Here is a 26,233-nt window from a genome sequence, read left to right as displayed (position 1 = left end):
AGATCGACATTTGGAAATTTACTAATTGATTCTTTTGGTCCACGGTTGTCCGATTTCTGCTCTAATTATTGGCAGTTTGTAGTAGCTCTCAGGTGCTTTTGGTCCAGGGTAAGAAACTCTTTTCCTCTGGATGCTGCTATAAGTCATTGGGTCTTGAGGGGGGGGAAGAGTCGAGTAAAGTTGAAGCATTTTAAGTCGTCATGTGAAATTTCTTCAACTGAGATTTGAGGATTAGGCACGAGTGTAGCATCTTCAACATATTCTTCTGATGGATTGAAAGAAAAGTTCATCATAATATCTCTCTGTTCCAATTCTTCTTCAGTAATCTTGTTCTTAACTGACTTCCAATCTCATAGTTGAAGTATAGACTTCTCCTTCCCATTCGTTACTGCTGATTTGAGAGGCAGCAGTAGGTTCTCTGGCGGGACTCTTTAAGTTACGTAAGAAGGCTCTCAACCCTTTTGACTTAGGTTTGGTGCCTCTAGGCTGGTTTTTCAGTTTCGTAAGTAAAGGGACTGATCCTTTGTTGTTAGGGGTTCTTTTCTCGAAAATATTAAAGGGCTGCATATTCACTACAGTTGGTGTCTCAACCACTCGTGGCATCTGCTGCGATGAGACGGTTGCATTGCTAGTTAAGAGTGAGGAACTTGCTGTTACTTCCTCTCTAGCCGCCAAAAGTAGTTCAGTGTCCCGCTGGGAGTCGTATAAAGCAGGTTCCACTGTAGTAAGGTGTTCAGAGTTTTCGACGGTCTGTGAACTTCCAGCCAACAGACAGTCAGTCGAGCAGTAACCTCTCTATCCCTTAACTGAGAGGAGCTTTTCCATTTTTCCTGGATGGATTTGATAGAAATCTGGATGGGTTCCTGTGTATCTGGAATTGCTGGGTTAAGAGGAAGTGAGTTAGGATCTTCTATAAGTTGATTTGAAGCGAAGGTCTGCAGTGGGGCAATGCGTCTTTCCCGACGCATAACATAATTCATATCTAAAATCGAAGTCCTCATAGTTGATTCTCCGTCTGTTCACCTCGTGCCAGATTGTAGAGCCTTGCATGCCATTGTGCTATCAGTTCAGACTCTTTATCTAGGCGCAATTGGATTTTTGTCGTGAATGCTTCCAAGTATATCTGTTTTGAATGTACCATGGCTAGGCTAGGAGGGTCGCCTGGTCCTTCATCGCATCGCTGAAGGTCTCATCTAGCTTCGAAAATGTGGGTAGTGAGATTGTCGGGCGGCCATTATGGTATTCTGCAAGTCCATCATAGATGTAGGGGTGGGCATCATTCCACCTGCATTTTTCCCACTAGGAGCTTGCTGTTTAGGAGAGCCCACTCCATGTGGAGTTTTCTTCCACCGGGGGCTCAGTGAGCGAGGCCGATGAACTTGTTCGTTGGAATGGTGCTATATCCGTAGGTATAAAACTGTGTACCATTGAATCTGTATCCTGCAGGCCTGATGACATTACTTCAGTATCTGAAGAGGGCTGGTGCACTGACTAGCTCACTCCTTTGTCAGATTTGGTAACACATTTGTATCCAGAGATAAGGGGGCCACTTTTGAGTTGTGGATAATAGGACCAGTGCATGCCGAGGTTTGGCGGAATTTAGAGTGAGGGTCACTTTGGAGCGGGGCTTCAAAAACCGCATTTCTTTTTTGCTGATTATTAAGGCTTCAATGTCAACTATATCAAGTGATAATCTTGCTGGCCTCGCATGTTCCAAAAGTTCTAGCTGCATTCCGAGGAGGGTAATCAGCAAATACCTCTCCTTGGCCAGTACCACTGAAGGACTAGAAATGTAAAATGTTCACTCGCAGGCGATCTCAAATTAGTCGAGGTAAAATCTTTCTTATTCCTTGTAATTTCTTGTTTCGTTATGGGTATCGCTGTCTGCGTTCTTCAAAGTATCCACTGCTCTGGCGGTCAAATTGCTTTCATATTGATTATCAGACAGCAGTATAGGAGTTGGTGCTGGGTCTGGGGTAGTTGGTAATGCTGTAGGTAAAGATTTACATTTAGCCATAGAAGGAAGTCCCGAGAGAAGGGTTAGACTAATTACACAGGGTTCAACACAGCTGGGTCTGTTCAAAGGAATCTTCTTCCTGTGGGAAGTTAAGACTGGAACCCCAAGAATCGTTGGGTGTGGGTAAATTAGAGTCTGTGGTAAAAGGGAGACCAAGATTTCCCCTCTGAGATCCAACGCTTTTATGGGTAGGAATGGCGATTTTTTTTTTTTTTTTGGTCTCGCTCACCTCTGCAAACAGGCTGCTAATTGAACTGGAATTGCTGGACACAAAGACAAACCCGGACCAAGCGCCCATTATCCCGCAGAGTTGCGCAGTGTGACCGCGCACCTTTTCAATTGATTTCTTTTCCGCTGGCCGGAGGCGGCCTTCAGGTTTCTGTCCCTCTCATCTCTGAGTTAACTCGAACGCCAACTCTCGCGCCCGTGCTTCGCGCAATACAGGCTAGTTAAACCAGCAGGGGGAGGAGGAAGATTAAAGGAAAAGGACTTCCCAGCAGCAACAACACAGCACAGCAGCCACAACAAATGTAGATGATCTCCCGCTGGTACCTGCCAGTTAACTCAAACACCAACTCTCACAATTATCGAGTTTATGTACAGGCAGAATAAAATAGGTGCCAGGATGCATCCCTGCCAGAGCCCTCTAGCCTCCCGAAACGGGTCTGTTACTTCACTCCCCAATCCACATCTAACAACGGCCCTGGTCTTCTCATAGAGGAGTTATATTGGGCGTAGCAGTTCTTCAGGGATGTTTTTGGCCCTCAGGATCGGAGAAAGGGTTTCTCTGGGAACACTGTCAAAGGCTGCCTTTCGGACCTCATACAGGTTGGTCTTTGTTATCCTGGATGATTAAGAAGAACCTAAAGCTTTGGTCGACAGTGCTTTTCCCTACTTGGAACCCCGCCTGAAGGTGGCTTAGTTGGTTAGTTACCATGGCCCACACCGTTAGGTGCTGTAGGATTACCTTTGCAAAGGTTTTTCCCGTTGCGTCCAACAGTGATATGGGTCGGTAGTTAGTAGGGTCAGCCCTGTCCCCCTTCTTGAATATGGGGACAATCGCTGCCGTCGTCCAAGTCTATGGTACCCGGCCCTGGAACAGGATACCATTAAATACCCTGGTGAGCACTGGTGCCCAGACTGCTATTTCACTTTTGTACAAATCCACTGGGACCCCATTTGGGCCTGGCGCTCTACCCCCTTTCTGTAATTTATGGCCCACGCCACTTCATCAGTTGAGAAGTTTTACTGGTTTATGGGCTCTATAGCCAGTAGTGTGACTGGGCAGGTTCTGAAAGGAATAAACCCTTGCAACCTAAAATTGTTTCATTGGAGAAGGAGGTGAAAGAGCGAGATTGATGAGAACTTGAGATCGAGGGTTCAATGTGATTTTGCTGTTTTTTTTCATTGTGGTACATTTCATCGAATGTTTTTTTCTTTTTTTTTGAACGGTTGATTTTGCAGGGGCTACCCCCAGCAAGTCCCCTTAATCCCCCTACATTAATTATTAGACCAAACCCACCCCCCACATTTATTTTCGGCAAAATCCATTACAAATAAACGCGATGAAATCTGCTGCGGCAGCAAAACCTCCCATTGCCAGGAATAAGCAGAGGTTGTACTTGTGGTACTTGCGTAGAGGGAATGGGATCAAGGGGAGAGGCTGTAGTAGGGACGGCACGTATCCAGAGTGAGAATGCCAATCAAACAGAAGGGAGAAGGATTTATAGTTTTTCTCAAAGGTGTGCTTCATAGAACGGCATAGTCCAAGTAACTGCGGGTTTTTACCATGCACCTAATCTACCTCCAATTTTCTGCCATGGTCCGCCTAAATCCTGTGACCATGACGGAGAGGGCATCATGTTGCACTGAGCCATCACCTGCAACAGCTATTCTTGTGTCCACAGAAATTGCAGATCTAGCCAGTGTACGGAATTCAGATACCCGGCCATTGCGCTGATCTGTTGGCTCTGCGCCCTTCTCCTTCCTGCTCCGCTCAGGCCTACCTCCAGCAGCGTGTGCTCTGTAACCAGCACCACGTTTCCTCAGGATCTATTTAAATAAAATGAAAAGTATTTCGGCACCAAGCATCACCTTTAGCATTGCAGGATACATTAACATGCATTACATGTCCGAACTCAACAACCATTTCTTTACAGCCTCAGGCAATTTCCTTTATCGTTGCACTTCTTGATTATAATCGAAAAACACCAGCAACTTTGTGTTATTGAATGGAATGGGACCCTCATGCCTCCTGGCCTGCAGGATTACATCTTGAAACCCTGAAGTTTATAAAAAAAATAGCCAACCTTACTCTAGGCAATATCCTCGGAGGCATAGGCCCACTGCTAATCCACTGAGTAAAATCGTGAAAGGCCCCTTGGCTGAAGTTTTTCAGTGACCTATTTTTCCTAAAACAGTTCCATGCTGGGGCCTGCCACACCTTCTGGCAGGCCGACCATGCAAATAGTACTTCCATGATAGCGACCCTCAGTGTCCTCTGTTCTCCATTCCAGTCTCTTGGTCAATGCGTCCATTCCAGCCATGGTAGTCTTGAGATACTACTTTATGGTTTCATTGTCCTCTTTGGCTTCAGCTCTATTGGACACTTTCCCCAAATCTGTCTGCAGAAGGATCACATGAATCCTGACCACTTCTGCTTTACCGGCCAGCATGGTTTTTGTGACCTGTACAGTGTCCGGGTTCTCGGCCACTGGTATCTGATCAGGGATGTTAGTTGCACCTGCTGCCAGCTCAGTGTTGGCCTCCGTTTTTGCCTTTAATGCTGAAGCAAAATTCTCTATTTTTGCTTGTCCCCTTTTTGAAGCACTCCGACCCTGATGGCCGCCCCTTTTAATTTTTCCATGACAGCACGACTCGCATGTATACAATGCGAGATTGCCAGTGTGGTGTCCAATAGTAAATCCAAGTGCGCTAGCACTGTTAAGGTGGCCAGTCCCTCAAACATAACGCACAATCTCACTAGCCACACCCCGCTCAATGCAATAATTCCCGCAGTTAGCGGTTCCTCCACTTGTCACAAACAGTCCACAATTCGTGAGCGGGGCCCAGCCAGGTAGTCCTACCTCCAAGCTGGTCACAACTATGGGCTCGTGAACAATCACCTGTACTCCAGTGGACAGTACCTGCAAGCTCCAGGCTTTAAAGTGCTGCAGGACTTGAGGAGACAATAACCACCTCTTACACTTGAATCACACCTGTCCAGGAGAATGCTAAATGCTAACTGCATGCCCCAGAATTCACCCTTATAGTCTGGGAATCTCACTCCTTTCTAAGTGTGGGCACTACTGCGCTCCCTGAAAAAATTGTGAGTCTGCCATTTTCTTGGGCGTGGTCGCGGTTCCTGGTCTCCGGCTTGAGTCTGCTCAGTAAATTGACATTTTTCAGTTGCTGGCCTTGTGTGTTTAACAGAGATTCCCATGTGTGCCTGTCTTTGCAACCCTGCTAAAGAGGCTTACGTGTATAAGTAAGTATGGTGACTAGTAGAGCTCAAGATGTTTAGCTCTGCCATTAGCCATCCCCCAAAATTCGTGACCGTATTAAAAAACTACCTCACTCACCTTAATCTTTTGGCGATGGCTCAACGACTGCAGTTGACGCTCCGGCCTCGCTCGCTGCAATGGAAGTGGTGCTCCACTTGGAGCCCTGGTACAGCTCCACGGTGGGCACTTATTTTGCATCAATAGTCAGTTATACAAAATACATTGCTGTCAGCACCCTGGGTTTCCGGATTGGAAACCCAGTGTGCTAATAGCAATAACAGCCGATCTGGCCCGCTAAACTGGCTGGTAATGGCGCCCGGGCCCATCGTTGAGGCCCTCGCTGTGCTCGGGTCTACAAGTGGGGCTGTGGCTGTTACTGGAGTTTTTGCTTAAATGATAACCTTGAAGTACTGCGATTGAAACCACTTTCTTTGCTGCCACTTCTGTGATGTAACTATGTATAAAAATGGAAAGATAGGCTCCAAGCAGAAAGGAAGTGAGGGGCTAACAGGTTTTATGGATGACCTTGGTTTAGGCGCTGCACACTGTCACACACGAGGTACCCTGCCAACTGTTAACCTGCCACTTATTTGCAGTTTGCTTTGCTCTACCATCTGTTTTCTGGGTATCCTGCTTCAAATGAGCTTGTCTGGTTCATTTACCTCACATGCTATTGGTCATTCAACCTCATTTTGCTGGCTACTGCTGAACACTGGACTTTGGTCATTATCTCATATTATATGTATGTTCATAAATACTAGCTCTACATAGTTTCATGTGCAATCTAGTGATCTTGGTCTGCACTCTTTCTCTGTCTGCCTCTGTTTTTCACACTCTCGAAGTAATAGTCTAGATGTTGGGTGCACAGCTGGGCAATCAAAGAAAAAAGGCAGGTATCTTGAGGGCGGTGGTGTGGCGGCAGTTTCCTTATGTATGATGATTAAAAGTAGAATTTTTAAAAAAAGCAGTACAGAGGCAGTCCCTGAGGTGGGAGCGGCCTGATATTTCTATGCCCACATTGGCATTGAATGTATGCTTCAGGAATGTCATTTACACGGAGCGTGCGTTCTCAGTAAACGTGTGGTTTTTGGGAAGCAGTGTGGGGCAGTGGCTAGACAGACTTTGTGAGGGACCAGAAGACCAGGCTACAGGGTCTACAACTGCATTAGTTACATTCTATTTTTTTTATTTATGGTTAGATTTCTTAATCAGTCGCCACCACGTAAAACTAAACATTTGCCTGGATGGACATCTGGTGCACACACCATAATCTTTCGAAAATACAATTATGGGGAAGGAGATGAAAAGCACAGATGACAGACAGTTCCTGACTGGTTTGGATAACATCAAAGAGCATCTTTTGGAACATACTGAGCCCCGGTCTGTATAATTTTGATAAATGTCTGTAATAAAAGGAGTGTGTGCTAGAATCACTAATTACGTAATTAGCTAGGATGTGTGCACTTTTGATGTTCCACAAGTCCCCCTAATATTAAACTATGTGTAACATTGAACATACTCGTTTGGGCACCCTCGGGATCTCGGTGTATAAATAAAATGGCTGTGACATCTGTTACTCCATTGGGGGACAGACGACCTAATTGAGAGACTCTTAGAAGAGTGGCTGAGTGGGGAATCCGGGCTCTGTGTAATCCTCAATGCACCGACAACCGTAGAACGATATAGAATGATTTGACTCTCTTGTTTATGTACTAAAGTGAGGCATGTGATTTAACGTTCTCATGTTTTGTAAAAACATGAGAACAATAAAGTATCTCTTATTTTGGTGTATGTAATGCACTAATGCCCGCCAAGCATGCAAGCACTGAGTTTTGACCTGTTTAAATGTGTTAGGCTGGACTCTGCACAAACAAGGGGGGGATCCTTTGAGTGTCTCCATCCCAGCCTATATCCCGGGTTAGAGTCTTCAGCTCACCATCCTATCACAGAAGAGATTTCCACTACATATCAGTCTTTGTCCTGCCCTGGAGCAGTCCAGCACCGAAATGCCAGGCAATTCTCTTCTGAGCAAGAGTACCAACAGCAACCCCAGACACATGTTTCGGCCTGGTTGGGCCTGGTCAGTGAGGTGGAGCTGTGCCTCTCTAAGAACAGTGAGCAAGGGTCCCACGTCTGGTTTCCCATGGTAATTTAAGGTGGACCCTGAGCATTTAAAACATTGGCGCTTCCGAGAATTGAATCAGTGACTTGCTGGTTGATCAACAGGCGTACTTAATTGCACTGGTTTTACGAAACGACTTGGTCAGTGACATTGAAGTGGACGTTTACATGTATGCCAACCCACCTTGTGCTTTCGTGAGTGGGAAGCCTGCCGCCCCAGAAATGCTGCCCTGCAACACCCTTGTAAATGCCATGTGCTGGAAATACTACTTCAGTGTCGCTGGCGCTTGTTGCTGATGGCAAAAGTGCTTTAGCCACATTATTATGGGCAGCGTTGTTTGAAACCTGCTCCTGCACAGGTGCATCAGAATTGGAGCCTTGGCCATGCGTTTTTATCCACCACCTTCCACCTGGCCTGAACAATGATTTTAGACAAATAATAGTTATTATGCAGGTGAAAGTATGTAAGGTTTTCACAAAGCTTTTAGAATCCAGTTATAAAATACATGTTACATAAGTATTTATTGGATTTCTGATCGGTGCAAATGTACAAAAACCAGATCACCCATTGAAGTCCATTTCCGGATCCGACCGAGGTCTCCATCCTATTCGATTTTAGTGTCTGCGATCCATTAGCAAAGCCCCCCTTCTAGGACAGCCATGCAAAGGCCCGCAGCTAAGGATGCACTTCACATAAAGAAACGGTGCCTTCTTACGATATCATGTGTTAAGACCTTATCTGTCGGGAATTGTTGTGATAATTGTGTAGTGCTTTATGGCGCTTTACACCCACTTCTAAGCGCTGCCATAACAGGTGTAATTTTTACTAAAATGAATCGTAGTCCATTTATCGACCGCGAGAACCGAGTCTGATTCCAACGTGTGTAGTGCAAGCTGCCACATGTCAGAAGAGAACACTTGCCTCTTAAGCTTTCTACTCGGACTATCGAACATATATTGATATGTTGGTAATCATTGAAACACCAATGTGGCTCTCGTCCATCTAATGTATCTTCCTTTACAAAAACGCTTGAGGGATCGCTCCTATTCAGAGGGATGACTACGCAAGGCTGCTGCAGTCTTCCTTTGAGGCACTAGTGGTAATATTCCAGTCCAAATGCTAATTTCTGATGCATTATGTGTCTGGGTCTCAGTTTCACCCAGTCCTCGCTGCGAAGGAAACAATAACTTCTCCAAGAATTATAAATGGTCCAGCTGGAAGGTCCTTACCGGTGAGGCAGAAGAGTCATTTAATGCCTCAGCAGTCATCCTATTCCTTTCGTGCCGACTGTGCAGCTTTCCTGGCTGTGATGCAGTTTATCTGCTTTACTGTTGACGGTGTTGCTCCACAGTAAAAGCGCTAGGGTGGAAAGTGAGAATGAAATGCACACTAATGCAAGGAGTGGCTTTGCAATAAATCGGCCAGGAGGAATGAGTGGTGCTCCCAAACTAGTCTACGTATGACCATTGAAGAACATATCCATCGGCTGCAGCCAGAGAGACTAGAAGGTGGGTGATTGTATAATGGCTTGCAAATAGCACAAGGGAACCTTTAAAACTTCTGCAAGAAAAATGCCTTGTTTATGTCCTTCCTTCACACAAGCCTCTATATAGTGATGCATAGAAACCCTGGATGTTTGTGTAGAAAAAGTTCTGAGAATCTTTTTTTCCTTCTTTTTTAACAGGATCATCGACTGTTAAGGGCATCACGTGCATGTGTGGACTAGACTAGCTCGTATTGGCTGTATTTCCTCTACTTCCTTTTTCTTAACGCCCTTCTAGCAAGAATATTTTACTACTGTATTTATAAAATCACATTAAAATCACATCAATCTGCATTCCATCAACAACAATTCATGAATCCATGCACACTTGTAGATTCCAGATAAAGATAACTCAGTCTGCTAGGGTAAATAAATATTATCTGAATATTGACTATATGTCACGGGGTCTATGCCGCATCCACATCGCTCCATTCTCTTTCGGTGGCTGCCAGCGTATCCATCCAAGCCTTCGGGATGCAGGGCTTGGCAAGTCGTAGAAGCAGTGACAGTAGTTTCTTGGATCCCGTTTCGAGTTCGACATTCTTTCCAAGACAGCAAACCAAAGGTCTTTGTGGTGTGTCAGTTGCAAGGATTATTGAAATCTTGAGTAGGATTGTAGACCATAATCTGTGTATGCTTCCAACAGGACCACATCAAATGAAAAAGGTTGATATTGCTTGATAACACAACTCTTGGGGCATTCTCCCATACTTTGAGTCACGTTTCATACATTTCCTGGATGGCCATATATGTTTAATGAAGAACATTTGAAACATCTTGTGTTTAGAGTTGAGGCAAACTCTACTTGTATAATCGCATATTTCCCCCCCCCATTCAGGCTTTTTGATAGTGTCTCTTCCCCACTTAGCCTTAGCACATGGACTTAACAAGTGGGAGCTGTCTTTGGTTGTTCTTCATATTGTAGAAGCAAAGCATTAACACCCTTCAGACAGAGTAATAAACGTTAGAATAGGGTGGAATGTATTGTATTCTTTTGGATATTCTGAACTCCATAGTATTGGAGATAGATTTAATTTGATTAACTTTTTACATTTCACAGACCAATTTATAATAAACTTGTCCATAACCATGGCTCATATTGATGACTGTGTAGCTAGATAGATTCATGGTCATCAGCAATGATGGTGAAATAATGTGGATAAATAGAACCTCTTTCAGCCCATCAAGAATTACAAGAAGTTCAAAATATCACAATAAACATCAATTCTAGCATTTGTTTGTAAAATATATTTTCCCCACCAAGCAAAATGAACTAAGCAAAGGCGTATGTATTTACTATAAATCGCGATAAAAAGATGTTTTAATAAGCGAGACTGTGGGTATTGCTGCATGAAGACTGACAATATTTCACAAGGGGGCCCCATACCATATAAAATGTTGCAAGCGTTTTGTTTGTGGTGCAGTTCGTTTTTCATTAGCCTAGGTCCTCCAAACTCTAAACTAGCAAGACGCAATTTGTGGGCCTTGTGTTTTTTTCCCAGGCTTGTCCTATGGTTTGCCTGGCTGTGTTGAGATGATGCACTATTTACCCGACCAACTATATTGTCTGTCTTGAACTAACACGTCTCAAATCAGACAGAAATGAGCAAGCAGAATATAAGGAACAAGGTGCCGTAGGTCACCAAACCACCACACACAGTCGTATCTTCACCAAGGTAAGCGATGCAACCAAGGTCTCAGTCAGCCTATAGATCGGATACATTTCAGCCATCATCCCAATGGGAAGCCCTAACGCTTCGACTAAAAGACCCATAACCATCAAGAAACCGGCGGGGGCTGAACGAGACTTAACCACCCAGAAGAAGGTGGACCCCCGCAGACCAGACTTAGTCTCAAACATGGTCGTGGCTTCCGAAAGCTCCATCATCTCGACTCCACAAATAGTCACCATCGCAGACCTTTATCCCTCTGGATGTTCATCCACTCTCCTTAGCCTGTTGGAACACAAGGGGGTTTCTCCACCAAACAACCTCAGGTGATATCAATCTAGGTGGCTATGACATTCTGTGTCTACAGGAGTTGTGGTTGAAAGAAAAACCAACGCTTGATGGGTTCGAAATAGCTTGCTCTGCGGCACTATCGGGCGAAAAAGGCAAATCATCTTCGGGATTGATGATCGCAGTTCGGATGGGAAGTGACCTACAAATTGTAAAGGTCATCTTGAAGTCCCCATTCGTCCTAGCGGTCCTCCTCTCATGGCTTCACAGTGAGGCCGGCGCAGAAACTTTATCTTATACACATCTTCTCATTATAACCATCAACTGGAATCCTAAGGCGATCGAAAGAGACTTACTGTTCGACCTGGTAACAGCTACGCTGGACTCCGTACATTTAGAGTTGAAAGGCTTTGAGGCATTTATCTGCGGGGACCTTAACATCAATTGCTCCACAAATACATCAGATGCAGTTGAACCTACAACCTCCCAGGCTTGTCAACGGGGAAAGGAGTGGTCTAATTTAATGACATCAAGGCACATATTCAACACAGCAACCATGCTACCTGAAACCTGTAAAACACCGACGTGGAAGCGTGGTTTGGCCTATTCCACCATTGACTATATCTTTGTTTCACAACCACTTCTTGCTAGTTTGGTGGAAACCAGTGTTCAATATACAGCTCAAAGTGACCACAATCTCCTTTTTATGAAATGGTCATCAGCAAAGCCAGCAAACTCTTATTACCTGGGAGACTTCGAAACCGGTAAGCAAGGGAAACCGGGTACGGGTTACCCGGATTAACATCAGAGATATTACAGACTCCTATTCAAACTATGAAAACTGCCTCAAAGTGGATTACAGACCGCTTTTAGAACTGCGAACGCAGGTCCAAAGCTTTCTAGTATGGAAGAGCCCGGTTATACTCGCACATTCAACGCCTTATTGGTGGCGAATCGCAATACGGTCCGCAGAGCGAAAATAACATATGTACATCATAACACAGTCATTAACAGAACTCGTGCAAAAGAGGTGATGAGACTTCAAAGCCTAGTTAAGATCATACAAGGTCGCACTTTATCAACAGGATTCAGAGGCTATGTTGAAGCAAATTCACAGCAGTAACTCTAGAGACTTTTGGAAATTGATCAACTCACGGAGTAAAGCGATAGATTCGATCCTCTCAAAAGGTATTGCAGAGTCAACATGGATACAATTCTATTCAGCATTGTTTAGATCTCCATGGTCGCCCTCGTCGTCTATACCGTTAACTACAACTGTCCCCTGCGTTGATCTATATGATCAAACAGACATACTGCTATCTATAATCAAGCTGAAAAACTCAAGGGCACCAGGGCCCAACGGCCTGTCTGAGAACTTAAAACCTGCTCCAGAGGACTGCGTGAAACTACTGAACTTGATTTTCAAAAGATGCACCTCACAAAGGAGGATCCCGTCCTCCTGGCCCTCAGCAGTGATCATACCGATATTCAAAAAAAGGAAGGAAAGATAACCCAAGGAATTTCCGTCCTGTGGCATTACTGGATGCCATAGGGAAAGTCAACGGCACCTTACTTCTGAAACACTTTAATCTCTGGGTGAAAAAAGCACTGTGTGAAGACCCTTTACAATCTGGGTTCAAAAAGGGAACAGGAACTAGCATTAACATCTTGCTACTGAGTATATTAAAAGCTAAAGTCCTGGAGGGGAATCAGAAACTCTACCTGGCATTCATATACTTTACCCAGGCCTTTGACTTAGTTAACAGAGCAAAACTCTGGAAGAAGCCAAGTGACTGGAACTGTCCGCCGGAGATCCTGGGCCTTTTACAAGCTCTACACGCCAACACCAGCGTCCAGGTCCGGCTGAATTCAAGGGGGCTGCTTTCTTCTGTGATACCAACATACCGAGGAGTTAAACAGGGCTGCCCTCTTGCTCCGGCTCTATTTTTGGCGTACTTAGAGGATTACAAAGAAGCAAATGCTGAGACAAGATCTTTTCCTAATGGGATGGGCAAAGTGAAAGTTCCTAGAATCCTTTACGCTGACGATCTGATACAACTTGTCCAGACGCCAATCGGCCTCCAGCGTCAGCTGGCTTCTTTAACCAAGTACACTACAGCCAATGACCTGGAAGTCAATAGATAAAAAACAAAGATAATGGTCTTTGAAAAAAGGAGCTGAAGAAGAGGCAGTCCGACATGGTTCTTGTCAGGAGAGAAAGTGGAACAGGTCTTAGATTTAAAATATCTCGGGGTCCTGATTGATTCTTCGCGAAAAAACACAGCAATGCAACTCCATCTATATGCAAAAATAGGCCAAAGTTCTTGACAGAAAATATGGTCGCTTCTCATTGCTACCTCTACTTAAGTTCAACCGGGTGAAAGTGATGCCCACAATCACTTATGGAGTGGACGCCATGCCATCCTTACCAGATCTCTTATGGCCCAGATTATAGTCTTTTCTCGCGATCAGTCCTTAATCTTCCGACCTCTACACCGATAGCATTGATCAGACGAGAACTTTCACTATCATCCTTGGCGGCAATAGTTACTAGGGCAACTATAATACTATATCGGAAGATTAATGACCCATCTTCTCCTATGATTTTTTCCCTGGTCCAAGAAGAACTGAACTCGGGCAAATGCAAAATGCTGGCCACTTGGGAGAACAAATGCAAATTAAAATTAGAAGTCTTTGGCAGTTCTATTGAAGAATTAGTTTCAAATCCAACTAAAACAAAAAAAACGCTTAAACGAAACAGACTGGATTGATAAGCTGGAGAAAGCATCCGCCTAAAAATTGACACAGCATCTGCCCATAATGGTCAGAAAACTGAACAAAGTTCAACCATTCCTTATAATGCACCCAAACAGGAAAACAAGATCTACACTCCTTCGTGCCAGGCTGAATCTACTACCTACAAATGAGATCCTGCAGGTAAGAGGAGCCTCTGTGACTAACAGCTGTCGTTTTTGCAACTCAAATCAAACTATTGAAACGCTACGGCACCTTCTGCTATCATGCCCGGGCACAAATTTATACAGAACCCCATACTTGCTACACCACTTGGAGAAAGCTTACTTGACAGAAGAAGAGCTGTGATGGGAGCGATTAAAAGGGGGCCTTAGACCTTCATGGGCAATAGCAGCTACTAAAATTTTGGATCTAATTTTTAAGGACAAAGTAACAGAGTTCTTGCCAGAAGCTTAGAGCCCTTTTTTTTTTTTTAATCTACGAATCTTACAACTTTAGAGGGTGCTGCCTCTGCTGCTATTAACTTTTGATTTACTGTGTTTTAAATTGGTACTTACTTTACTTCTACTTCTTCTTGTTCCTTCTTTCTGCTTTTTCTTCTTCTTCCTTTCTTTTTCGTTATCTTTTCACTTCAGATTGATTTAACTTATAGCTTGTAAAAATCCACATTAATGGGGTAATTGTAAGGTGCAATTTAATAATATCCCTTATTTGTTTAAGGATCTCTTCTGCTATAACTATGTTTGTGGGCCATACCACTGTATGTGCCCTAACGTACCCACCTCCCTACAACCCCGCCAGCAAAGTGATAAGTGGGAGGGTAGGAATTAACGAGGCATAGTGGGAGTATAGTGCCATGTCAACATTACTTTATAGGAATATTCCTTTGTAGTTGTGCATCTGGAAATCTTTTGTGCCCAAGACCATATACGTAAAACGAGGAGTCTGAGGGTATTTTAATCACTGAATCGCTTTTCCGTTTTATCATGTATGGTAGTTGGTCATGTGAGTTAGACTTTTCGAGGAGTTTGTAAATTCAAGAAATGCTTCCCTTGCCCATGATATCTAATATAGTTAATTCAAGTGGGGTGGGTTGTCTCTCTCCTGCAACCATCATTATTGGTTTTCAATATCTGCTTTCGCAGTATCAAAATCATCCCCCCTTCTAAAGGGATGAACTTATCCTTAAAGTCTTCAAAGGTTGGAGGGCTAGCACGGTCATAACCATCTCCTAGTTTTCCCATCCCCCTCCTCAAACCAGCGATGAAATATATAATCAAGCCCTGGGGAGAACTCTGGGTTACCAAGAACTGGAAAAAAGGCTACCAAGCCCAGGGTTCAATCCGCAACTCTTCTGTTCCTTATCACAATAAGATAATGTGGTTAAATTGGCTTGGCAAGGTGTTCAGAAGTCATATGGTGGAATATTCCCAATGATGATAAATGCCATAAAGGGGGCTTTAACCTTATTTCATTTGGTTAACAGATCTCTCTGAAAGAAAATCGTACCTAAAATCTCGACCAGGAATTCTTCCCTTAAATTGTTTTAGCTACACTTGGAAGGAATGCAAAACACAAAATGATGCCACGCCTGTGATGACATCAATCATTTAATTTCTTGGTACCCAATGTTGACTGATCTGTGAAGGAAAGGGCTTTTAACCATGTCCAGGCTCTTTAATTTATGCACTTTGTTGGAAGCTCTTGATTTGTGTAAACAGTCACACAGGCAGATTTGTATGTCAGCAACAGCAGGATTCCTAGTGAGAGCTGGTGCACATTTTTGACTTCAATTAGAATGATCAGAGTTTTTATATCTTACCATTTACTCATTAAATTAAATTGTACTTATATCTTTAATGAACTATATTGTCTTATGCTCTTTTGTATGGATTGAAAATCGAAAATAACTGATAACTAACTGACATAAATGTGTAAGAACAGTATCTCTTTTGATCCTCAAGCACCCTTCATAAGGTGAAGGTGTCAACCTTTGGAAGTTATGATACCTGTGTGCTTAAGAGTCTGCCATTTTACCCCGGAAATAATAATTTTGTTTAGTTTGTTTAGTTCTTCTCAAAGAATAAGCCAAATGCATGGCTTATTCTTTATGGGTTTCAATTTTACCTCTAGATATGCAAACATTTGAGCCTTTAAAAAAATTGCCAATTTATGAATGCTTGTGGTGTCTAATTTCATCCCAACTATGGGCAATAAGCATTTATTTCACTTTTACAAAATCTGTTGACCGGAAGATGATTTTTTTCCATAGGCCTGCTTTGAAGGCCTCCCAGATAACTCACCCCTGGGGTGGTAATGGATGTGAAATAATTTTCAGTAATGTTGGTGATTTCCATACAGTGGACTTGATCCCTAAGTATCGCCTCCTTGAGGCGCCATGGAAATTCGGCAGCCAGATTCAGAATATTAACCTGCAAGCCTGCCACTACAGGGGAATGATTGAAATCTATTACCAATGCTAGATAAAAGCTGAATTAAGACTGGGGGAGTGTAGAAGCAAATCTATGCAGGAATGTCCCCTGCGGAAAGAAAGAAGTTAAATGTTTCTCTCCCATGTGAAGAACCATCCAAACATCTGCCACATTTGGTCCTCACAGCAAACCAGCAGGGGCTCTAGCGTTTTGTAAATCTGGTCAAAGTAGGTAGGAGAGACTTCTCAATGGTGGGGTCAAGTGTAGTATTGACCACGCCTCCTGTTATAATATACCCTGCAGCAAGAGAAGCCGCAGTAGAAGCTCATTTCCGGGGGGCGGGGGCAGGGGAGAACCCTTATTTTATTTTCATCAGGGCCATGTATAGAAGCTGGTGTGCCCAAATATAATTGTACAGGAATTACTTGATAGAATGAAATTACCTTTGGGTTCTTTCAGTAGTGTACATTTTACAAAGGGAATTTCTTTGACTAGAAGAAGCTTCTGAGGTTTGTCTGAAGCAAAATATTGCAGTGGAAAGCTTTAACAGTGAGGCGACGTTCATCAGCCGGAAGTAAATGAGTCTCCTGGAGTGATACTGGTTTTGCAGATGAGCGTTTGTCGGATGGATGGTATTCCTCTACATGTATTTGGAGAATGTAGTCCTTATAGTTTCAAGGTGACAATAGACGGCATAACCTAGGAATCCTTCTGGAGTCACGACTTTCCCCCGACAGCCATCTCCTTCCATGTGATCAACCCTCAGAATACCACCCCCAGGGTCAGGATCAGCTAGCGGCTGCCTTCCTCTGGCCACATGGGAGGAGACTTTAGGCTGGGGATCACTGATAACCCTGCAGGATTCATCAGAGAATGCAGTGGAACATTTAAGCATAGATTTACCGGTTCTTCGTTATTTTGCCGCGGGATATTTTTTCGTCGTGGGACTTTTTTTTATCAAAAAAAAACTTGTTTTTATTTTTTGGGGGGGTTACCCTCGTACCCTTTTTTAAAAAAATGATTCCCTTTCACCCACAAATATTTATTTAATTTTTAACCCCCCCCCCCAAAAATGGCGATGAAAAGTCCTGCGACGAAAAATCCCGCGGAAAAAGAACTGTGTACCGATTTACCTTACCTGTTTGAGTTTTTTCTTCCCTAAATGATGGACGGGACTGGGGACGCAAGGTGAACAGGCTAACGGAAGGCACCCTTTGCCACTTCCCTTTGCCGGTCTACCTGGGGGTGACTGCCCTAGGAGCAGTGCTTAAGAAAGGAAGAGTGGGATGATTGACTGGAAAAAGTCCAGAAACAAAGGACTAGATCACTCACACAGTGCGCTCTAGATCAAAAACCGGACTAGAAATTCCAGTAGAAACACAGCTGTAACCCTCAAAAAAGGCACACAATGGACCCTACACACGTTACCAAGTGGTTGTTGTGTAGGATGGCTACATATTACAAGCCGGGGAGAGCAGTAAGAGGGCTGCAAATAAAAGGCCAAGGACACCTGACTGCCTCAACAAATTGCAATGGGGAGCGGCGAAGGGGAAAGGGAAAAAGGCCAGAAACAAAGGACTAGACCACAAACACAATGCACTCTAGGAGCAGTCCAGATTAAAAAAAAAACAGGCTGGAAATCACAGTACAAACACGGATGGATCTAACATTTCTCTTGAAGATTCTAAGGAGCCACTCTGTCGGTCAACTCTGCAAGATCGTATGACATGCAACAATTTCCATTTCATGGAAATGTTTCTCTACTGCAAGGATTTATTTAACCAGCCTTGGGACTTTTTGTGCAAGCTCAGGTATACTTCTTATGCAGTTCCTTTTTTTAAAATCCGGTAGAAGGTTCTGCAAATCAAGCTTTGTAGCCATTGCATCTAGAAGTTGATTTGGGATAGATCGTGCATGGACCTGCACTGCAGCTTGGACCTAGATTCTTTGCCCTTTCCATATTGGAAGTCATTGTAGATAAAGGTTGCGAGCAGAAGCAGTGTAGGGAAAGGTGGTCAGAGAAAAATAGAACAGGGGGGAGAGGAAGAGATAGCCTGTTTGGATGGGAAGTAGAGAACTTTAGTCTTATTTGAGTTGAGCATGCGCGAGTGAGATGCCATCCAGTATTTGATGGCTGAGAGACAGAAATATTTTACTATAGCTCATCAGATAAGCGGGGAAAGAAACAGAAGAGCCAGAGTGCCATCGGCGAACATTTGAAAGGAGAAGCCGCAGGAGATCAATGTTCCAAGAGCAGAGGTATAGAGTGTGAAGAGAAGTGGACCCATGACTGACCGCTGGGGAACACCAACAGTAAGGGGGGTGATTGGGGAGGTAAGGCTGTGCCAGGACACCTGTAAGTGCCTGGAGTGAGATATGAAGCAAACCAAGCGAGGGTCTTCTCAATAATGCCTAGAAGAGACATTGTTGAGAGAAGTTCCAAAAGGTTGACGGAATGGAAGGCAGCAGTAAGGTTGGGAAGAATACCAATAGGTTAACGGTTAGCATGACGAGCAAAATAGATTTAGTAGCTGACAATGTGGAGAGTTAGAGTTCAGAAGCCAGATTAAAGAGGATAGGACGAAAGTTGATAGGACAGTTAGAATCTAGGCCAGGCTTCTTAAGGATAGGGAAGACCATAGTCAACATGTAGGATAATGGAAAAGGGGTACTGTAAAGGTAGGCATTGAAGAGGGAAGTAAGATATGGAGCAGCACTGGGAGCTACAAGTTTCACTATGTGTGGGGATAGAGGGTCGATTTGGGGCAAGGGGCATGAATGGTTAGCCCTGAGGAGAAGGCCAAGAATCTCATCCAGGTTAGTGGGGGCAAATTAAGACACTGTAGCAGGAGAAGTGTAGAGGTGGTGGAGAAAGGTGAGCAGGTGGTAGACAAAAGGTAGTTTCGATGGTATTTTGAACTTTGGGAATTTTAGAAGCAAAGTAGAGAGGAACATCATTAGTATAAAGAGCAAAGGAGATGTGGATGGTTTAGAAGGTGAGAGAATTGAGTTGAGATTTTTGGAGGTGTCTAGGTTGAGGGAATTGATATGAAATAAGCGATCTCGTTTGGCAGAGTCAAGAGCAGTGTTGAACGGTCAGGTAGAGTTGGTGATTTGAGCAGTGTCTACATCTTTGCCAAGTGCAAAGTTTTTTCTCATTGTTTTAAGGGTGCGGCTGGAAGGTGTAATCCAGGGCAATTGAGAGGGCAGCGGTTAGGGGTGTATGTAGCAAGAGGGAAGTGAGATAAGCATTAAAGGATTCATCAGTGGAGGGAACTGTGAATTTGCATTGAAGGAGACAGTGGTGTAGATGGGGAATTGGAGGAGGGAACATTGTACTTGATAATGGAAGTGGTAGATGGAGAGAGCGGGGTGGAAGTAGGAGTGGAGATTGAGGTAAAGACAATGAAATGAACAGAGGTAGAAGGAACAGTGAATATATTGGAGGCAAAGACTTGAGAGGAGTTGAGAAGGTGGTCAAGAGAATTACCTTTCGAATGTGTAGACAGAAGAGGGAGTGATTAAGGAGAAGAAGGCTAATGTTCCTGGATAGAGAATTGGGGAGGGGAGGTTATAGTCATTGGTGAAAATGAGGTGGGGAGCAAGGGAGTCAATTAGTTGGGAGAGGTGGTCAGTAAATTGACAAACTGGACCAGGTGGCCGATGGACAGAAATAATGGTATTGCCATACGGGTCAGTGATAGTGGGTTCGAAAGAGGGAGAAGTTGCGGGAGATGGGGTGGTACGAGAGAATAGTACCCTTTTGAAGATGAAAACAGCCCTACACCATCACCCTTGCCAGCTGGACGAGAAGAGTGGGTGAAGGTTTAGGCAGGGCTGTGAAGGGCCGCAAGGTTTGCAGTGTCTGAGGGAGAAATCAAGGTTTCTGTAAGGGTAATGTGGTCAAGGAAGGGAGAATGGCATAGAAGGAAGTCCAAGGTAAAGTCTTGTTCCAGACAGAATGTGCATTCCAAAGATCAGTATAAAGTGAGATGTAGAAGAATAGTGATGTTGAGTCTGTGAATTAGAGAGATGTTCGGGATAGATGCAAGAAGAGGAAGTGAAGAAAGTTAGATTTTCTGAATTGAGAGATTAGGTGAGCGAAAAGGGAGACGTCGAAGACGAGAGATGGGGATGGAGTTGAAATGGGTTTGAGCAGAGGAGAATGAAGGAAGAACTAGAAAAGAAAGGAAGAGCTGGTAAGAGCATTGCATGGTGAGAACGAGGCTGATCAATTATATAGTTGGTACTTGCAAGCAAGTAGGAGGACACAGCAAAGCAATAGCTCCTAAGCAAATAGGCTGAATGAAAGAAAGCCTGTAGGTTGGCCTTTAGATGTTTGCCCTTTGCTGGGTCACCAGAGCTGCGTCACCCCAAAGCAAGGAGTTGGAGTCAGAGGTCATTGACCCCGGATGCTTCTTGCAGATCCCTCGCTGCTTCAGGTAGATGGAATGAGTTACTCTGGTGGTGGTGTGATGAGCTCAGTGTTTCTTCACAGCCCAGTTGAAGCTCCTTCTGGGGATGGATAATGGAATGCAAGGTGGAATGCATACTATAATTAACTTTACTATATTTTGGCAGAAAAACCTCTTCCTTTCACTCCCAAAGCTCACTCAATATGAAGGATGGGGGCCACTTTAGCTTTCATTGCTAATGTCACATTGAATTATACGTGTCCTTGGAGTTCTGTGCACACTTTTACACAGCACTATTGTGTAGACACTAAAACAAAATTCGACTCACATTTAGGCAAGGCTATATTTAAGCATTTATTGTCTACTGTTTCACGCTCACAACATCTTCATCTACTTCTTCTCACTAGTCTAGGCAAATCATGCATGTCTAAACATTTTCTCAAGCCGTTCAATGAGGACGTTAGTTACCCAGCAATAGCCTTTCTGTGGCTTGTCTCAAATTAGAGTCTGATGCACCACTCAGCCTCCTCACATGGACGATGAGGAACACACGCACACACACATCCTTTACTCAAATAATGCTGTTCACGTCACATCAGAAAAAGAAACCATCTAAGTACATTGATTCATGAGGGATCACAGGCAACGTGTAGGGTAGGGCTTGTGTGAGTGTAGCAACCCTGCCGACACCCTTAAACTTTGAAACTAACAACTTCTACTCTTCGAGACCAACTTATAGCTGACCTATGCAAAGCATATGAATATAAGCAGATACAAGCCACAAGAAGAATATTACTGGGTAAAGAATGTCTCCCATACTGATTGAATTATCTGGGCCTCTCTGGTCAGCTTGCAAGCCACTCAACATTGCTTATTATTATTATATATACCTAATGTTGTGCTATATCAAACTTTCACAAATACATAGAATCATGAAATGTTTGATGGCATGTGGGAAAGAATGGGACTGTGATCATAAGCAGTGCCCCAACGTGACATCACAGTAAACTCTGGCACCAGTGGACCTAATTGCTAGTGTTCTTATTACACACACTGATCACTACTGAGACCGTTTATTTTTGTAAACTTGAGTGAAATCAAAGTAGATTAGAAACTACCTTTGTTAAACGTACACTATGTAGGTCAGGTCTTGTCTACTGCCTGTAACAATATGTACTTCTAAGACCTCCTTCTGATTTGTCAGCTGAGTCTTCTTTTGACAGAGAAGAAACTTCATCTTTTGGACGTGTAATGAACGATGTCCAGGTTACCAGTCTGTGATATATTTATTAATTTTATTATTAGAAAATGTGTTTTATGTGCAGTACGCACATACGCCTCAATGCCATATGTTCATCATTACACTGCGCACTATTTTGTTATCTTGCATTAGCTCAAATTAGAAGGTAAAAGGTTCATATTCTGTGCCCACTGATTGGCTCTGTGGACTTAAACGCCCCTTACCTCTTCTCCCACACTCTTTCCTCCTCCCCTTCACCTCCATGTCCATGTATCTGCTAGAATACTGCTATTCGGTCCAGTTTGCCTTGCATCTCTCCTGCAAATGTGCGGTCAATGGAAATGTAGCCCAAACTCTATAGCAATTCCTTTTGCCATTTCTTTCTTGGCCATGCTAAATTGTAGAAATGAGCTGCATTCTCTGTTTCTTCTGTAAAAAATAAATAAAGTGCCCTTAGCACATAGGATTTTAAGTCTCCTCTCATGTAGCCTTTCCTGTGTGGTAATCTTTGGACATTGTTCAAGGTTTCAACCTTTAACTGGGTCGGCGATCCGTCAGTGACTGGGAAAGCCTATATGGTGATATATGATATGATAGTTTATTTATATAGTGCCTATACACAATTTGTTTCAAAGCGCTTCAAGGCAAGGGAGGGAACAAGGGAAAATACATTGAAATTCTTACAGGTCATGTACAGTAAGGATGTGAAATTAACAATCGTACTTGGCCTGACAACATTTCAGATAGAGCTAAGACATAGATAAGGAAGGGAGGGGGAGAGTGGGAAGGAAATGGAAATAGACAGGCATCTACCGTACTAGGCCTGACAACATTTCTGGTAGAGCCGGAAAAAAACAAAAGGTGAGGGAGAGGGGTGCAGAAAGGGAGGGGAGGAACAAAACAAGCGGCTATCATACTAGGATTGACGACATTTCAGATGGTGCTGGAGGGGTGGGGAGGAAAAAAAAACAGTGAGGGGAAAGGGGAGGAGACAGACTAGGTTGCTATCATACTAGGTCCAGGGACACTTCTGATAGAGTAAGTGCATAGAAGAAAGTAAGGAGAGGAGATAGGAAAAGGGTGAAGGAAAAGGAGGGGAGAACACGGTTAGCAGTCAAGAGTGGAGAGAGCAAGAGGGGAGAGTGAATACAATTCCAGAAGTCAGTAGTAACACAATGTTGCAAGCCAGGATACAAGATGAAGATGGGGACAGCATGATTTAGGGCCACCATGAGTACAAGATACAAAGGAAGTTCAGCATGGGAGTTGAGAAAGGATGACGCACCGTGAATGAATGAAGTCCATAAAAGTCAAATCCAGCATTAGCCAGAAGACCGTTATGGTGAAACCAGAATTTATCAGGACATACTCCTGCAGACGTAGGCTAGAGGGGGATGAAAGGGGAGCAGGGTAGAAGAATCAAGCAAAACAAGCAACACCTGTGTGGGTACTATTGTTGCTGCTGAATGTAAATACAACGGGACAAACTGAGTGTGGGAGATTACTTGATACCCTTTTAGTAAAGAATCTGGAGATGGATAGCTTGACTTCATTGAAACAGTTCCTTTGGGAGAAGATCACTAGCGGTGAAAGTCAATGACCCAAGTTCATCGGGAAACGCATGAGTACACAACAGAATTCTTATACAGAGACTCCAGTGGACCACACACTTGCTCACTTGTAATGTTTGGTTAAGTTGATTAAACATTGACTTGTAATGGGTTCTAAAAATGTTTTTCTGCCACTCCTGAACAGTTCTTGGGCTCTACGTTTCCTCAATATCTTTGACTTCAAATCCTGTCCTTTGCTACACTATTAGTTGGTAAGGATTCCTTAACCAATTGCTGTTTTAGCAGTCACTGAAATCTTGCTGCTGCTACCAACTTTGTATGTTGAATGCTCCATCACGCACCAGTGAAAAGTTTGTTCTTTTGTTTATTTCTTTCGCATTGCGTGCATCCCCTAATAAAATAAAGTGATCCCCCTAATGAAATAGACAATTCAATCCTTAATATGTTTTAAATAATCAAGCATTTGAATTTCTTATCAGCCTTCTTGGTTGTTTTGAATTATATGGATTTTTGAGTTTTGTTTGTTGGATTTTTAAAAATGTTTCTCTTCTTTTCTAAGATTATTGATAGTATTATAGAAGAAAGTCAGAAGGAAAAAGAAGTGGGAGTTGAGCCATTGGATTCCATTGTCCAAGAGGAGTCTGGTGATCTAACATCGGATACAAGTACTCTGACTCCTGAACCAAGTCTTATTAACAATATTCCTGAACTCTTAATTAAAGAGACTGTGTCAAGAGAGGACAGCGAAGAATCTCTGAATATTTCCACGGAACAAAATGAGACAAATTCAAGGCATCTGGGTTTGGCTTTTGAGGATGCAGCTCGGACAGAATCTGATACAAATACGGAACTAGAACAAATAATACATGCAACACAGGAGCTTATTATCCATGAAACCAGTGAAAACTTACCAAAAGAATCCAAACATGAGGTGGTTACTGAAGAGCAGCACAAAGACATTATGGAGCAGGTCATCTTGGACTCCTCCCCTACCAAAGAATGTCCTGACAAAGAAGAAATGCCTCCAGCTAAACCCCCTAGGCAGCTTTGTGTAGAGCCTGATATAGTTGCTAGCACTAAGAAACATGTCCCATCTCGCCCTCCACTACCAGCCAATGCACCTCCTCCCAGACCACCGCCTCCATCACGACCAGCCCCACCGCCACGAAAAAAGAAAAACGACTTTGATTTTGAGGGGCAGAAATCTGGCTTGGAAGGTAAGCATGCAGTTTACTCGTTGCAATGTTTCGTGAGTTACTCCATGTATGATGCAGATGGCGGATGAATCTGAAAGTGAGGTTTTGTTTCTAATCGGGAAAATACATTATTAAACATGAAACTTGTAGTTTTTGAAAACCTATTTTGGAATATCTTGTTACATTGACATTATTGTACATATATATCAAAGACGAAAAGGAACAACCAGATGGATAAATAAGAAGTAAATAAGTGTGAAGCGGTAAACACAAAAACGCACTTCATGTATAATGTAATATAAAGTAGTAGACTTGCATGCAGCATTCTGTGTTAGAGAGTACCACTAGGCAAAGAACAAGCAGCAGCCCATGGGGTTTGTGGGTGGTAAGCGAACTGGGGAGACAAGCATCAGTGAAGTGACCGTCATGCTGTAACAATGGGAGAACTAAGTGGCAGTTCTGTTTGCGAAGCTTTTCATGCATTGTTGCTAGCTCTCTAGTCAATATCCTCTTGTTTCTTGTAATGTTCGGGACTCGTGCCCTTTTCCTGGAATCGTACCCTTGGGTTGAGTGACCAGCACAAACTGAAGAGATGTCACGTCTGCTAAAGATGGGATTAGTGGAATACTGCCTATTGTAACGGAGCTGTTTATTTATTTGCAGAGTGTCTTAGGCCCGGGGGCAAGCGAGTGTTACACAAAACAAACCAGAAAAAACGCACATCAAATAGCCGGTTCCTGTTCTAGTAGGAAGCCTTGATTTCCCACTTGACTTAATAATTTTCAGTTTCCCCATAGCTTACTCTACCTTGGAAACATTTCATTGTATTCAAACAACATTTAGCTACTTCTGTTACATACGTGAATGTAAATCTTTTACACATTTCGGTAAATATATTCTGTTTTATGATATTGTATACGTGTGTTTTGCCACATGAAGGCCACTTCAAAACTCTGATCATCCACTTTAACAGTTGCATTTTCGAAACTTGCGCTCTGATAGGTGAAAGATTTATGTGGAGGGCGTGGCTGTTGGCAGGCGAGAAGAGTAAACAGCTTTGTCCACGAGTCCTAGTTAGACAGGTTGTAAGTTGGAACAGTATCAGCCTGCAGGTTCTGAGACTCGGGCCTTGAACCTGACAGATCTAGGCTTCTACTAGAGTAAATATGCGATGCTGTATCCTTATGAACATGGGGCTTCTCCACGACTAGTGATGGGGTCATCTGGGAATACTTCACCTGCCCCTGATTGTGTACAACTCCCCAGTCCTGCAGTTCAGTTGCATTCTTTTCTCGATAGAGGGCAGCACGGAGCACTTAACAAGCTTAAACTGCTTTTAATACAGGGCCTAGAAGCAGAAGAAAATCGAGCATGACACGCTGTATAAAACCCTGACATCATCATCATCATCATTATTATTATTGTAAGTAGTATTGCATTAAGTTGTGCTCGTTACTTTGTTCTCTGCTGGGAGCTAACGGG

General features: G+C 43.5%; 1 protein-coding gene across 4 annotated transcripts in view; it reads left to right on the top strand.

Moving 5' to 3' along the window:
• WDR44 (WD repeat domain 44) overlaps positions 1–26,233 on the top strand; it is a 1,281,409-nt gene that overhangs the window by 529,671 nt on the left and 725,505 nt on the right. For all 4 annotated transcript variants that reach the window (XM_069612853.1, XM_069612855.1, XM_069612854.1 and 1 more), the window contains one exon: positions 24,115–24,772. In XM_069612853.1, the coding sequence (XP_069468954.1) occupies positions 24,115–24,772 (658 nt within the window). The remainder of the gene's footprint in view (positions 1–24,114; positions 24,773–26,233) is intronic.

Source organism: Ambystoma mexicanum, chromosome 5p (assembly GCF_040938575.1).
Source record: "Ambystoma mexicanum isolate Mex_15411 chromosome 5p, UKY_AmexF1_1, whole genome shotgun sequence".
In the NCBI taxonomy this organism is placed as follows: domain Eukaryota; kingdom Metazoa; phylum Chordata; class Amphibia; order Caudata; family Ambystomatidae; genus Ambystoma; species Ambystoma mexicanum.
This window is presented reverse-complemented; position numbering and strand designations above follow the sequence as displayed.